The sequence below is a fragment of the Cydia splendana genome, chromosome 10 (genome assembly GCF_910591565.1).
Source record: "Cydia splendana chromosome 10, ilCydSple1.2, whole genome shotgun sequence".
In the NCBI taxonomy this organism is placed as follows: domain Eukaryota; kingdom Metazoa; phylum Arthropoda; class Insecta; order Lepidoptera; family Tortricidae; genus Cydia; species Cydia splendana.
In genome coordinates, this window is record NC_085969.1 from 6,276,723 (window position 1) to 6,294,135 (window position 17,413).

Sequence of the window (17,413 nt, forward strand, 5' to 3'; positions counted from 1 at the left end):
GAGTGGACCTATCAGATTTCCATGGTGAGTCGGAGTAGAATAGTCTCTAGTAACAACTCCTCGCATAATTCAGTTTCTACATGTGGCGCGAGTTTCCCGACCCAATCGTGGGGTTCCCTTCCCGTCTCCACTTGTTGGACAACGGCACTAACTCCTGGCGATACCACAGCGAGTGGACCTATCAGATTTCCATGGTGAGTCGGAGTAGAATAGTCTCTAGTAACAACTCCTCGCATAATTCAGTTTCTACATGTGGCGCGAGTTTCCCGACCCAATCGTGGGGTTCCCTTCCCGTCTCCACTTGTTGGACAACGGCACTAACTCCTGGCGATACCACAGCGAGTGGACCTACCAGATTTCCATGGTGAGTCAGAGTACAATAGTCTCTTAATAAGTACAAACAGCAACACTCTTAACTGTCCTTCGGTGGACCTTATGCCTTTTGTAATAAGATCCACCAATGGACAGTTAACAGTGTGGGCGATGGTACGAGTACAATCAATGATAATTACTTTATCTAGAATTGTCTAAAATTAACTAATAGAATCTCTGTTTTTAGGGTTTCGTAGTCACCTAGAAACACTTATAGTTTCGCCATGTCTGTCTGTCTGTCTGTCCGATGCTTTGCTCCGTGATCGTTATTGCTAGAAAGCTGTATCGTTGGATAGGTCTTTCAAAATGAATAAGGGCCTCCTAAAACCATTTTTTGATATAGTTAATATTTTCGGAAATATGCGCTCCGAAAGAAAAAAAATATGTGTCCCCCCATCCTCTAATTTTTGAACCACGGGTCCGGAAAAAATCGTGAAACAAGAGCTTAATAAATACTTTCAATGAAAACTATAGCGAACATGATCGGTCTAGTCGTTTTTGAGTTATTGCAAAAAATCTTTTCTTAGTAAAAAGACGTAAGTACAAAGCGCTGCAAAGTTAGGTACTCCAGTATCATACTTACTAATAGCCCCCGTTTGGCCTATTTTGACAGAATGGTAACTACGAAACCCTACACTGAGCATGGCCCGACATGCTCTTAGCCGATTATTAATGTAATTAATGTTTCAAATAATATAATTAACGTTTATTACCTAAGCGCTTATAAACGTTTTAATCACCTATGCGTGCGTTACGCTAATATAAGTCTTAGCATCTGCTATATATCTATATGCAATTGATTTATAGCGAGTAATTGCATCTTCTCTTTTTCTTACTAAACGAAACGAATAGTACGAAGAAACTAATTGTAGATGTGCGTTTTCATTTATGATTTGATTTCATAATAATAGATTACAATATAAATTATGCTATCTCATTATATACGGAATTCTGTGAACGCAATGTAATTGTGTTTGGTTTTATTAGAATTTTCTCAATGAGTGTTAGTTGCCTGTTGAAAGAAAAGTACAGTCAGCGATAAAAGATCGTATCAAAAAAAATGTTTTTTAATAAAAATTTTACCGTTCCAGGTTCTAACCGGCGCCGCGTTCCACCACAAGATCTGGTCGTGGTACTACACGTACCGTATGCCGGCCGCCGTGCGAGCGTGGGTCGACGACAACTTCAACTGTGAGGACATCGCGATGAACTTCCTAGTGGCCAACGTCACGGGCAAGCCGCCCATTAAGGTAAAATTGCTTGAAACGTTCGCTAGATGTCGCTGTGTCGGCTGAGCTAATTCTAGATCTCGCTAACGATGTGTCGACGTAGAGTCCGTAAGTAGGGAGGATGATTCTTCATTTATGGTATTTTTTGTGATGTGATTGGCCAAACTCTGTAAAGACTGTGACGATTTAGATAGCAGTCCTGAAGATCAAAAATAAGCATGATATTGATAACCGGATGTTTTTATTTATTGATAACCATAGTGGGTAGACGGCAACTTTAGCTGCGAGGACATCGCAATGAATTTTCTCGTAGCAAAGAGAATAGATAGTATAGAGGGGTCCTGTCATAGTAAATTTTGTAGTCACAGTGAATTTACTGCCATCTATCGACACACGACCAAAACTCAAAATGAAAACGTATAAAACTATCAAATAATTTATATATATGGATAAATGATTATATTATTTTTATATCATTTTGACCCATGTTCATTCACTGATACTAGACATGAGCGCCGCGCCGGCGCGCCGCCGCCGCCGACAAAATTTTCGCGCCGCCGCCGCCGACGCTGCGCTATCGGCGTGGCATCGGCGTGACCTTGTTAGATAGTACTACTTTCAGAATCAGAAATATATATTTTATTTAGTTTAGATCTTTAACAGCGCCAGTCTGAATAGCTTATAGACATTCAAAAGGTATTGTAAGTTGTAACTTATTGTATAATAAATAACTAAATAAATAAATAAATAATTATAGGTCCATATAATTAAAAAATATTGATGGTAAATTCAAACTTTTCTGTTTGGTAACCGCGCTAGTACTGTTAGGGCAACGAAATGACTAATTTTGCCAGCTGGCTAGCTCATCCGTCATCATCTCGGCCATAAGACGTCCACTGCTGAACATAGGCCTCCCCCTTGGACCTCCATACGTACCGGTTGGAAGCGACCCGCATCCAGCGTCTTCCGGCGATATTAATACGGTCGTCTGTCCATCTTGTGGGTGGACGTCCTACGCTGCGCTTGCTAGTCCGTGGTCTCCACTCGAGCACTTTTCGACCCCATCGGCCATCTTCTCTGCGTGCTCATCCGTCATTCACCGCGAATTTAATCATTGCAAGCATGGATTGAATGTCTTTAAAAGGGGTTAATTTCAGATATTAAGTGTTTTCACGCCCAAAGGTCCGGCCGTTGGCTTCGCACGGAATCACGGAAGGGCCTCGGAAACGGAATCTGGTCTCATATAAGCTTGGCCATTGTTCAAATTTCAAGCTTTGCTTTCTCGCAGCCCAATCTTTGGCCTCGCATCGCTCGCATAGAAGTAAAACGCTATCTGAACCTCCAAGTTTTCGGCCCTGTTTGGAGCCTAACTTTCGGCCTTACTTTTAAAATAAATGCTTGGTCATTAGATCTTCTCCGATCTTAGCTTCACTGCAGCACGGCCTTTAACCTCGCACCAATGCACCTGCAGGAAAGCTCCAGGTCTTTAACACTATGGCCTCGGTCTTTATCGGCCTTCGGACTTGCTTACACTGGACCTATAGTTCAATTCCAAGCTCTGCTCTCTTGCAGCTTGGCCTTCGGCCTCGCACAGAGGCGCGCCGTAATCGGCGCTCCGGGCATTCGGCCGTCAGCCAAGCTCACACTTGGCATTACCTGCAGCTTCTGGCCTCGCATGGGAAGGCGTCGGAAACAGGTCTTCGGTGTTAGGTGGAGCTCGGCCCTGGACCTCACTTTTTGACATAAATCTGTTTTTTGGGTCGTAATTGGTTAATGACGGAGCTTGATTTTCCTCACTTCGGCTCTTTGGACTGTCGACCAGACGTTTCCCTGATACAGTCAATCCGCTACTTTTTACTAAGCACAAAAGATAAGGGCCTCGCAAAGATCTTCCGGCCAGGGCCTCGCCAAGATTAAGACCGCCTCTGATGCCGCGCGATACTGTTCATACTTTATAAAACTTTTTTCGTACCTTTATTGAATAAATTTTGCTTGAAATTGAAAAATACACTTATTTTATAACTTCCTTACAGCAAAAACATGTTAACGGGTAAAATTTTGGTTTGAATTCGTTTTTCATTAATCAAAGGTGTTTCAAGGCCACGCCGCCGATTCGCCGCCGCCGCCGACCGATTTTGACCGGCGCGCCGCCGCCGGCTAAATGCCTATCGGCGCTCATATCTAACTGATACCTATGTGTTAAAATTGTTAAATATGAAACGGTGTCGTCACGCCATCTAGCCGACCATAGGCCAAAGGTGTATGCGCCATCTGTCCGAGAATGACTTTTTCTTGACTTCCGAGGCACGTTTTTTCCTTAGACTTTATTCATCTTATACGGAGTTACATATGTCTTTGCTCGTAGCTAACGTCACTGGCAAGCCACCTATTAAGGTAAAGTTGCTTGAAACGTCCGCTAGATGTCGCTGTGCCGGGTTGCGCGAATTCTTGATAGCGGTAACGGTATGTCGACGACAACTTTAAATTGAAATGTAACCAGCAAACTACCCATCATGGTAAAGATTTTCGAAAGGTCCCTTAGATGTCGTTGTGGTGTGCCTGTTGGCGGTTTCTAGATCGCGCTAACGATGTGTCGACGTGGAGTCTATATGTAGTAAGGATAACTTTGTTGCCTCCCATCTATGTGATTGTTGGTCACAGTCACGATGAGGGAAGGGAATTTTAAAAAGAAAACGTGCTCATGCTCAACGTGTCAAACATGTGAATTTTTGTGGACTTAAATTATCATACAATTTGACATCTGCAAAGTATAATAGAGTAGTGCATAGGTCTCCATCTTCAAACACTGAGAGTTCCGTTAATGTCCGTTCGTCATCAATGTTTAGGTAGCGTAGAGAGCACGCCTTTAGTCCAAAACCCATTTCAAGCCTAATATAATATAATAATATCTTAAACATCAAATTCCAGGTAACCCCCCGCAAGAAGTTCAAATGCCCCGAGTGCACCAACACCGAGATGCTCTCCGCCGACGCGCGCCACATGACCCAGCGCTCCGCCTGCATACAACGTTTCACGCAAATATATGGACACATGGCGTTAAAATCTGTGGAATTCAGAGCCGATCCCCTTCAGTATATGGAGAATTCCGGTATACCACATATGTATCCTGATATAGGTATGCTTTAAACCTGGTAATAATTCAAAAATCCTGAAGATAAGCGCGTCACCTGTATACAACGCTTCACGCAAATAATATGGACACATGGCCTTAAAGTCTGTGGTGTTAAGTTTAGGGCCGACCCACTGCAATATATGGAAAATTCCGGTATACCACATATGCATCCTGATATAGCTGTATGATTTAAACCAAGTAACACCTTACATAACATTTAAAACCCCAGCGAAAGTCGTGTATAACTTGCTTCATACAGCTATATGGCCATATCAAGTCTGCTAGTTCAGAGTGGATTCGCAGTATACTAACATGCTTTGTCACCACGAATATTTGGGTAAATACAACGATGTGTGTTGCTGGTTAAAGGATAATTTTGGAATACCCCAATTCTATCCTCATAACGAAATGTTATAATGAGATTATATGGTCCATTCAATATTAATTTTATAAGTAAATGATTTACTGGCTGAATAAAACCGAACGGCAACTTTTAAATAGTACTAAATGCATAATACAATTGATGCGATAAGATTTTGGCAACTAAATTTGAGGGTAAAAACTAGAGCTTTGTACCTTAAGGTACACTTTTAAGCGGATTTTAAATATTCACGCTTAACACATGTTGTAATAAAGTTAAGTGTGTGGTAAAAGCAAGTCAGTATTGAATGAACCATACGATGACCTCTTGGTTAAAATATGTTACACCAAAATTTGATGGAACTGTCATAGGGTTCATCATTCGACGCAAGAGGTATAAACTGAACATAACTCTATTGTTAAGAGGATAAGAGCGCGTGTAGGTAATATTTTGGTTGTCGACCGACATAATATAGGGTTATGTATTGCCAAGATTATCGAATAACACTATAGGTAGAATAGAACAGTTTGAGAGCTAGAGGATGGACAATAATGTGTATGAAGGCTGTATGAGATTAGAGAAATGGGAATACGTCCCCAATACCCAGGGTAAGTAGTTTTAACTGCCATGAGTTGATTTATTCGTATTTAACACTAGGTGTCGTTAGTGCATTTTATGAAAATAGCTAAAAAATACTTAGGGCCAGTTGCACCATCCGCACCCCTACATCCTAGAAAACGACTTATACGATAAAGTACATGTCCGCCATCTTGGATTCGAGGAGAACCTCGAAAACGATATCCATGATGACTTTTACGATATGCTTTAACAAAAATATACATGTCAGCCACACAGTGTAACTCACCAGACTTTACTAAGTTTGTGAAAATACTGAATGTAGGTATTAGAACTTGCAAAGCATCTAAGGCTTAAAATTAATCATTAACGACATCTAGTGATTAAACAAATGACCCTGACCGATAACGTACAGTGAAGGTATCAAACATATTTTCATGTAGACATTTTTTGCTGTGCCATCTTTTAAATTTTTTTATAAATAAGTTTCACGCCATACCTTCGTATAATGAGTATTTAATAAAATTATCCCACCTAAATAAAAAAACGTTACATAGTCAATTAAAGTACCGCTTAATAATTCTTTATTATTTCAATACTCTGGATTTTACAGCTATGCAAATGATGACAACTGTCAATGCCATATTTAGTGCTAATCACTCGTTTTATTTCATTGACACAACCAGTCCTAAGGCTGCCATTCTACTGAGGTAGAGATGAGAGCTCTCAGGAGACACGCGGGAATCAGCCAATAGCATTGGTTTTAATCAAGCGGAATGGTGTCTCTCCGCTTCTGTGGAAAGGCAGCCTCACAGTCTTACCTATACTGTACATTATCAACAAATAAATTGTAAATTATAAGCAAAAATATACGCTTGGTGCGTATAAGTATCAATTTGAGCAAATATTAGTTATCGATATATTTTTTTAGAAAACCAATTTGTGTTGTATATCGTTGTTTTGTCGTTTTCGAAGTCAATTCTAGATGTAGGCTATTAATTGTATTTATTGTTTACAATGAGCTTCTGTGTTAGCGTTTAGGAGTCACCAAAGTGTTTGAAGTAATTGAAATTAACATTAACACATTCTATTGAGAATATTTGAAGTATAAACTAGTAACATTGGTCAAAATGTCGCTTGTCATTGGTCATGTCTGTTCAGTGTTGGTTTAAATTAATTACGTATCACTATATCATCATATCATTTTATTCAAAACCATGGATTCAACTAAAATAACAAGTCCAAGTTTAAAGAAAAAAAAGTGTATCAATAACAACGTTTTAGGCGAACTTTTGTCAATGCGGTCTCACATTTATGCCTGATGCATTAAATTAGGGCCACCCAACACTAGCGTCTTTTGACCGTCGTCGTCTTGCTAGCGCCCGCGTCAGGGCAAGAACGTTGTGCAGGAGCTGACAAGACGCTGACGTTCGAAAGACGTTAGAGACGTCGCGTCGTCGCTGCGTGGACGCTGGTGAGACGTTGGCACTCGGTAAACGCTGCTGCCGCCGCGCCGACGTTGCGTTGACGCAACGCAAAAGTTGCGTCGCCGTTGCGCGGGCGCTGGCAAGACGACGACGCTCAAAAGACGCTAGTGTGGAAACCTTAATGTTAATTTCACTTACAATTAGTATTAACGCCAGCGTATTCAAGGGTTGAATATTATAATTTTAATCTTGATATCTTTTAGTTAAGATACAATAAAATAATGCCCCAAAACATGTCATCCCTTGGGGATCTATCCTATCTCTTGAATAAACGGTCTAATTGTAAACGAGTATTCCCTTCAATCCTTGCCACTGTATAGTTGATAATTTTGTACGACAATAAGTTGTTTCAACAACCCTGATAAGTTTCACGTCAATTCTCTCTTGAAAATCGTTTAGGCTGGTCATTGTTGAGAATACAATAAGGTACGAATGAACTGCTATCTAATAACAATATGGTGTGTTTTTAAACTCTTATCACCAAATGTTCCGATGTGTGAAGGAATATAGGTCATACTGAGCAACTTTTTCTATGAGACCAACCCCGAAATCGCGAATAAAATGTTGGCTCTCTTATTGAAAACGTCGACACCGGATCAGACAAAATGTATGATACAGCCATTTTTTATCCCTATTTTAGGGTTGATCCCGTAAAAAGGTAACTTACTTACTTCGCTGGCTCAGCGACCCGAAGTGGATGTTGGCCTCCGACACTAGATTTCGCCATTCGTTCCTATCCTGTGCGATCTGACGCCATTCAGCCGCTTGTACGCCACACAGGTCTTTCTGGACCTCGTCGATCCATCGGTACCTAGGCCTTCCGACCGGACGTCTCCCAATTGGTCGCCCCAGATAAGCTCTTTTAAAAAGGTTCATAAAAAGGTAATAGATGCTCAATATGACCTACATAGTATTCAACTCGTAAAATAAGGCGAGGATTTTTACTCGTCGTTTTTTGAGTTCTTTAGCTACACGATATTACTCGTACATCTAGACTTAGCTAGACATTACTAGAGAGAATGGAACAAATATACACTAGTAAAAGTGCGAAATGACATTCGTTCTTGTAAATGAATGTGAAACGATAGTATTACATTCTTAACAATGATCAGCCAAACCCTTAGAGCTACTGTAAAATGCCGTCTGTCCTTAGAATTGTAAAGAAAATATTCTAAAGAATAATGAAATTATAGTGTTAGAGAAAAAATTAGTCCATCTTGACATATCGGTGCTTGCGTCGAGGTTCATTCCTACGTACCTAGTTATATAAATGTAGGTATATTGTAATGGACAGTGTATAGATAATGGATTTATCAATGGCATAATTTTAAACATAAATATCTTTTGTATTTTATTACGATGGGATGACTGAATTATATTTTAAGCGTATGGAATTTCAGTCGATTTTATGTAAAGTGTAACTCCAATGATATTCTTTATTATATCTGTGTTGATAATAAATCACAATGTAATTTAATGTTTGAGCCAATCTTGTAAGTACATTTTGTAATTTATTCGCCATTATTTTCTATTTATGAATTTTTAATTTTATTAAATTATTTTTTATGCGTTTTTGAGACATTCGTTTGTATTTGGTAGTTTTTTCAAATCGTAGCCAAAGAACTTTTAGACTAGTCTCGACGTTTATTTCGCATTTACTATGTATTTGTATTGTATAAGGTATCGGTAAACTAAATGACTTTACAATATTTAAGATTTTTCACTCACGTATTTTTAGTCACTGCGAGTAACAATTTAGAAGCAGAGGTATTTTCAGTCACCGGTAGTGTAAAACCCAATTGTGAATTCGACTATATTACATTTATACTCAATAAGCTAGTTTTCTAAGGCCCACTTGCACCATCCCAATAACCCGGGGTTAAGCGGTTAAACCGTTGATCTAGTGTCAAATTGTACTGGTAACCATGGTAACTCCGGGTGTAACCGGTTAACCTCGGGTTAGTAGAATGGTGCAAGTGGGCCTTACAGTAAAAAATGAAATGAAACTATGAAATGATTACAAGAAAACCAACAATAATATCACAATTATCAGGCCTGTTTCCATAAGTACTGCCGTACTTTCTAACTTTCTTTCTATCTAGTCGTACTTTCTAATTGATGAAATTGTAAAATTGATTTCACGACCCCTGAAAATGTTATGCGACTGTCTCATTTCAAACATAGATAGAGATTATCATACTGTCTTTGTCTCACCCTATACACTGTATCTTTAGGTACTTAAGACTCAAAATAAAAGTAAATTTTTGGGTAGTTATAACATTTATTGATTAACCAACCAAATACAAAACCACCTGGATCTGTCACTGAACGACCTGACTTTAACCTACATTATTTGATCGTGTAATGTTTTCTTCTACCCTCAACTGGCTTAGGAGCCATTTGAGGGTAGATTTTGTTTACTTTTATTTAAATACCTAAAGATACAGAGTATAGTACTAGCACCCAAAAAAGGAATGAGTAGGTATAGTCTATTTTCTTCTTACTTATTGACAAATTCGGTTTGCCAGACTAAAGTTCTTTTACTTTACCGATACCTATACCGGGTAGGATGGTCGGAGTGGAGTTACCAGGTATATCAAACGACAGACTGACGACTTCGTTACGGCTAGACGTATGCTAGTCTAGGTGTTAGATAGGTACAAAGTAGGTGGCGTAGTACTGTGTACCTTCGGTCTTTTTCCCTTCTAGGGCCAGTGATAACATATATGGACAAGAGTACTAAGAAGCGTAAAGTACTATTTAATATACCTAGTGGTTGCAAAGGTTGAAGGAGATGGCGCTGAATGTATAATATGCGGTAACTATGTCAAGCACTAATGTTTGAAAATCACAAAACGTACGGCACCATACAGCGCCATCTAGTTTACTTGTGCACAACTTTACGCTTCTTAATGTTGTTTTGTCTATGGGTAGTATCTACTTTTATTATTTCTATTTTTGTTCTTTCACGATTCCAGGTATTAACAGTCTAAAATAAATGAAATTAATAAAATTGTGATTAATTGACGAGAAATTCTTAAAGTTATCGCTAATTATTGTGAAAAATGCACGTTGAATGGTTACAATATTAAAGTACAGTTAGCCTCAAATTAACTGTATGTTTTAGCTTTTTGACCATGTGTCAAATTGATTATTAAATTTATTTATTTACTAAAGTGTCACTTGTCTTTAAGGCCGAGAAACGAAAAGATCGAAGTACAGTAGATAAATAATAACATTAATAACTTGATATGAAGAGATTTTAAATGTTTTTTTTTGCAATGAAATTATATTAGCTACTTTGATTTTATTGTTATGTTTATTTTATTTAAATCGGATATTTTATTTATCCGATATTTAACATTTTCGCCATTACTTTTATAGTTTTTCGACAATGAATTTGATAGTTGCATTGTTTTTGTGCAGCTATTTAATAGTAATTTAATTTATCATTAATTATAAACTATTGTTATAAGTATAATTTAATTCGATATGAATTATTTATTTTGTCCAGCCTGCATTTTTGTAATTGGTTTACGACTTTAATATTAATTATACCTATTTAAAAAAATCATATAACATGTAAGGAGCATTCCACGGGCTGTCCCGTACAAACGCATTTTATTTCCTGTGTTGCGACTTTTTTTTCGGCATTTAAAGCAGGCGACTATTTTTCTGTGCATATTTTTGACCATTTGTCATAGAAAAGGATACTCTTACACCTGCAAATCTTCAGGAAATCCCGTACGTACGGGACAAACGGTAGACAATTTCATGGAATGCTCCATAAATGATTACTTTTGGCCATATACAGTCTTCTTTTCTAACAAGTGCATGTAACTGGAAATTAGTGAAACTGGTATAATTTAATTACTTAAATTATGGAGAAAATAACCTCAATCTCACTGTATGCACTTGTAAGAAAGAGACTGATAATTATCATATGTCTAACAGTCATGTACGGTCATAATTTTATCATAATAGCTAGAATGAAATGATGTATCAGTTTTAATAAGACACGGGTCACAATTTGTATCATTATCGTGTATCAAAACTTGGCGTAGCACTATGATACATAGTCATATTTGGACCCAAATGGTCGAATGTTTTTTTTTGTTCAGCCTTACGATCATATTATGCGACAGAGATATGAAGGCTGTTAACATCTTCGATAATTCGTTCGTCTATTTACATCTCTGATATCTCTATCGCTCTTACATAATGGAGCTATAGAGAGGCTATAGATAGACGAACGATCGATGTGGTTCACGGTGATAGCCCCTTTCATATGCGTATCGTGGTGAAAAATCATGGGTTCTATTCTAACCTCGGTTTTGCTGTATAGATCAGAAAAAAATCGCTCTAGAAAAAAATACAAAAAGGTGACTAAAAATTTTGTTAGGATTCATTCATACCCAAATAAGAGGTTATAGCCGTGCGCGTTGGAGGGACTGCCATATTACGGCCTGAATCGGAAACAAACTATACATTGACACTTCACGCCAAAGCAAGCGCTGCCCTCTACATTTCACCGACGTTTTCTTGAGCGTTGTAGATTCTGCCATCTTGTGACCTACGTTGGAAGCTTAAACTTGATATTCACGCTTCACGCCAATAAACAGGGGGCTCCTGTGCTGCCCCCTGCAGTTCATGCACGCGAAAGTGATACTATCATGGACCCGGTCCGATACAGTCTTAAACCAATCGATCAACTTAATAAGCAATCGCAAGAGCTGACATTTTGTATGTTTGTTGTTGTCTATAATCTGTTTACATTTTTTATGTGAAAATTCTAGCTTAAGTACTTAATAGATATTAAATTTGTTTTTATGTACAACCTGTAAATACTATATATTGTAAATAAAAGAAGACATATCAATTTGTATACTTGGTTGTTTTTGTTCACCTTTTTTTGTCTCCCACGCTATTACATTTTTGACAGGTACCTAACCTTTAAAATGAAATAAAAACTTCATTCTAGCTTGGAAACTAAAATCGAAGTAAGTATAGGGATACTTACTATCGTATCGTAAATCTTTAACTGGCCCTAGAAGTTAAAGGGTTAACTTTTAGGGCCAGTTAAAGATTTAGGTACCAATGGTACCATACGCATCGGATTTGCTAAAAAAATATCAGACTGCTGATCAGTGGACTTTAAGATTATTCGGGTGGGGCAACTAAAAGTCATGATCATGGTATAATAATATACTCCGCCTGGTACTCTCTTCCCGTCTTTTCGTGGTCACGTGACTGACACAAGCCTACGTCATCATGCGACAGCGCTATATGGTAATATGCGATAGCGCTATATAAAGTGGCAATGTTATTGTGACGTAGGCTTGTGTCACTCTGGAAAGAGAAGACCATGTTTTATTAGACTATGGTCATGATAACGTTACGAAAAATATATTTTCCACAAGTCCATTTGACAGAGCTGATGTCACTGTCAAGAGTTCAAGTAACTGAAGTATCCTGAGTAGTATCCCATAACCGAGAGGTTAGTGCTTATCGGCCTTGTTTGCCGGATTGTCATTCAAATGACTGATACTGCAATGCTGAAAAGTAGTCGAGTAGACTTTATAAATCATTGGAATCACCTGGGCCTTGGAAGAGTCGGTACATACTTTCCTAAAAGTCGTCGTCTGTTAGGTAAGTACCTACCTATAGTTTTTTTCAGGTGGCATATTGCAACCTTTATACTTCGGCACCCCCTTCAGCGTCCATTATTAGAAGATTAACACACTTTTCTGGGAAACCGTACATCTATGATTTAAATTGCAAACAGTTTTTTAAACCTAATTTATATCGTGGTTTATAACCACACCAAACCATAACATTAATTCCACTCAAGCTCCGTTTCAACATAGCCCTAACACCATTCACATAAAGTTCCAAATGCCCTGTCGCCTATCAAATATTTGAAGGCTCAGCTATGCGTGTAGTCGTTTTTCGCGTGCGCCATATTAGCGCGGCGGTATGCGCGCGCGGCTCGAATACTTCGGGGCGAGGTCAGTATTGGCGTTACATTTAAAGGGTTCCTGTAATAAATACAAATAAGATCTATTGATCTATAAAATAAGACTCTAGCCTCTTTTATACATACATTTTCGAGCTCTACACTTGAAAAATACCGATATGTTTAAAAATTCATCTACCTTGACCTGTACGGATATTATGGTCGTTCTTGTCTAAGTGACAGCGTGATAAAACGGTGTCCGTCACTTTCTATCCCACGGTGTTAAAAAGTGACAGTTATTTTATCACGTGGATAAAGATGGATAACGCCCTCCATAATACGCCGGCTGATCGGTTTAGGCTTTGTGTTATTAGTATCTAAATTTTATCATCATCTTCCTTGCGTTATCCCGGCTTTTTGCCACGGCTCATAGGAGCCTGGGGTCCGCTTGGCAACTAATCCCGAGAATTGGCGTAAGTACTTACTAGTTTTTACGAAAGCCACTGCCATCTGACCTTCCAACCCAGAGCACAGAATAAATAATAGTACTAGGTACAGAAGACTCACTCTCTAACAAAACACGTCTGTTACGATCAGCACAGATATGGCCGCTAGGTGGCGACAGCGCCACGCGCGGCTTAGGTATGGCTTTCCCCAATTGGTGTGGAAGGGATGTACTTTTAGCTACCTGTAGCAAAGCGACGAAATCGCGGAGTGAGCCACGCCTGCCCAGAGGGGAAACTAGGTGTTGTTGGGATTAGTCCGGTTTCCTCACGATGTTTTCCTTCGAAAACCGAGTGGTAAATATCAAATCAAATGTTATTTCGTACATAAGTTCCGAAAAACTCATTGGCACGAGCCAGGGTTTGAACCCGCGACATTCGGATTGAAAGTCGCACGCTTTACTCTTACCTCTAGGCCACCAGCGCTTTTTTTAGTATCTAAATTTTATATTAAAAGAAAAAATGGAAAAGAGCGTGCCGCCCACTACGGGGTTGGTTTCGGTTCTACTCGCTAAACTGGGCTACTTTTATTACGGGACCAACCCCGGAATCGTGAATAAAATAAATATTTTCTATACCGTAAACCGGGGTACTTTGATCAATTTTAGAGTTTGGCACCATTTTTTGACGATCCTAATATACGTAAAAATATGAAATAAAAATATAATAATCGGCTTTTACTCTTCTTTCCGCCTGCCAAATAAAAAAAAATTAGGACATATATTTTTTTCAGAAATAAATAAAAACAACGCGATCAAAGTTATATTGAGAATGGGGTTACTTTGAAACCACTATTTTTTTTGCTGACAATCTAAAGTAGACCCGCTAAAAAGCCCGTAAAAAATAAAAAAATAAAAATCGGTTATGTACTTTTTAAGTTATTTATATTTTTAAGGTGTGGGGTGGGGTTACTTTGATAACATACCAAATTATACAAATTAATAACTTTAAGCGCTTATTACATTACCTACTATAAATAACGTAGGATTTTAACTTATTATCTCACTTAGCAACTGATTTTTGAATTCCAAGTTTTACGGTTTCAGTAAATTTGGTATGTGCACCCGGGTTTTTGATATGTTGCCTTTATACTTATTGTATAAAGTTCTATAAAAAAATGTATGCTTTCGATGCGGCACGAATAGATTTTGTGCCCGCCTCTATGTGTGCGAGTGCATCATTGAGTTGTTCTTCTTGGTATTTTTTGTAGTCTCGTTAGGTACCCAATATTTTTTTGTAATCTCTGACATTGTTTCTATAAAAAAAACAATTAATAGTAGAATTCATTAATACCCTGGTGGGCTGGTGGCCTTACGCACGTATAATAAAACACCTAAAGCAAAGACGCAGGATGAAATATAGCCAATTTCCACCCAGAAAGTTAATTCCATACAATAAAAACGGGTAAAAGAATGTTTAAAATCAGATGAGCAGTTCTGGAGATCAACATTTGCATACAAACTTATAATTCTACAACCTCTACCTCTTCCACTGACTCAAAAGATACCTATTTATTATTGAAAAAGATACATAAGAAAAATCGTAAGTTGCCAAAATAATTCATGGTGTTACTTTAATATTTTGATCAATTTCACCACGTATAAGTGATCAAAGACCGGTCTGGCCTAGTGGGTAGTGACCCTGCCTACGAAGCCGATGGTCCCGGGTTCGAATCCTGGTAAGGGCATTTATTTGTATGATGATATAGATATTTGTTCCTGAGTCATGGTTGTTTTCTATGTATTTAAGTATTTATATATTATATATATCGTTGTCTGAGTACCCACAACACAAGCCTTCTTGAGCTTACCGTGGGGCTTAGTCAATTTGTGTAAAAATGTCCTATAATATTTAATAATTTAATTTAATAATTTAATAATTTAAAGACACCCCTACCCATGGATTCCCCGGCTATGTGCGCATGTGTAATAGGTTGTCGAATACAGGTATTTTCTTATAAACTCACGAATAAACACTGATTAACCTAAGACACTATAAAATTACATGTATTTAATTATTGACACAAATACCGTTAAAGTTTTTCAACCAATAAAACCAGGAAGAAATGCGTACCCGCCATTAATTTTTTTTTTCAAGACGAATTAATAATATTACACTCGAATCCGGTTACTGGGCGATGAAGCAACTATCAGTGTTGCCAATAAAGAAAAAATAACTGGGAAGGTATTTTCCAACTCGTCAAAACAAGCACTTTAGTAGCGGAGGGAAGTCGTTATCAAAGTCGACCCGCAAATCAAAGTACGGTAGTAATTTAAGTTTACGGTAGTAGAGCCAACAAGAGTTTATTAAGAAAACTTCTTTCTTTATCAAAAAGTCGTAGGTAAAGGTAACAGCCAGAAAAATACGCTCCGATTATTTATTTTATTTATTTAATAAGGTACAGTGGTATTCTTAAATATATTAGTCTTAACTCAATGTACATCATGGGCCTGGCTTGTGATGTAGGTACATCAAATTATGTAAAAATATACATATTCTATAATGTTTAAAAAATTACAATAAGGATGGGTGAATAGGTATCGTCAGCAGCAGATTTAATAATGTGTTCAAAATTATCAGGGAACTTTAAGTAGTAGGTACTATTTAAGTAGTCAGGTACGCTACTCAGCAATGAACTACCTATAAAATATTGACCGTCGCGACGGTTTGACGATGGATCTAGGTAACCGACCCTCTGACAAGTTCACTCGTTAAGCGGGTCTAAGGACCCCATGCAAAGTTATGGTTAATTACGATTTACACTAATTGCCGCACCGAAGTTGTTAATCTATTCCTGACTCTACTGAAAGAATAAGTAAGTACCTAATTCAAGTTCGTAAATATATTACCCACATGCTTATATGGAAACTTCTTGGCTATCCTACGTAAGCAGGTGGTTGAATATACGATTAGTATGAAAACCACACAGGCGAGGACGAATATATCCTGGTTAGGTAGATGCCGTACAAAGTTTACAGTCATACAATAAAAGCATGTCCTTTCCCCGCATCTAACGCTTCCATTCAACCTTAGAACCATCAATTCGTTAAACTTGAATACAAACAATAAATACCAACAATCACCGTCCAAACAAACCTATTCTATTAGCAGGAAAAGATGTAATCGCGCGAACAAAGCTCAGGGCGTCCATATATCGGATCGGCCGTGTTACTTACGACTCTACTATGGTATTGTGCACGACGCGATATATTTAACGCTTGTAGCTCCCGCAAATCGTCCCAACACTCAGCCTTTGTGCCTCCTACCGATGCATTGTACCTACCCAGCGTCCCGAGGTGTTAATGTCGGCTCCCACAAATATGTAGCGACAAACAAAGCAAAACCACGAACAAGCCCCGCCGCGATTTATTTACGCGTAACCGAACTCAAACAATTTTAATTAGAAACGAGGGATTTTAATGAATAGAGACATAAAGTGTGTTGCCAGATTCCAAGGGTTTCGACTGGCCATTTGTGCATGCCTTAATAATTGGCGACTAGATGACGATATTCTGGCAATGCCGGGCATTCGGTTGACTCGTGGATACCTCAGATATTCAGCCGATTGTCCGGATGCGGCCTATCGGGTATTGTATTAAACAAGAATCCAGGAATATTCGCTCGCGACTTCATTTAAAAATCTCAATGCGCTATTCAGCATTCAATGCAGCAGGTTAATGGACATCCGTGGAAAACTAAATTATTTGACAGCTTTTGATTTTAATTAACAGACTTTGCAGCTACCTGAAATAGGTACCTACCATGATTTATTTATATACCATGGTGCAGGTTGCAG

General features: G+C 38.3%; 1 protein-coding gene across 1 annotated transcript in view; it reads left to right on the forward strand.

Annotated features, from left to right (window-relative positions):
• Positions 1 to 12,045, forward strand: part of LOC134794203 (exostosin-2) — a 94,692-nt gene extending 82,647 nt beyond the window's left edge. The window contains exons 6-7 of the mRNA XM_063765949.1: positions 1,464 to 1,622; positions 4,530 to 12,045. Coding sequence (XP_063622019.1) covers positions 1,464 to 1,622; positions 4,530 to 4,748 — 378 coding nt within the window. The 3' untranslated portion in view covers positions 4,749 to 12,045. The remainder of the gene's footprint in view (positions 1 to 1,463; positions 1,623 to 4,529) is intronic.
• The last annotated feature ends 5,368 nt before the right edge of the window (positions 12,046 to 17,413 follow it).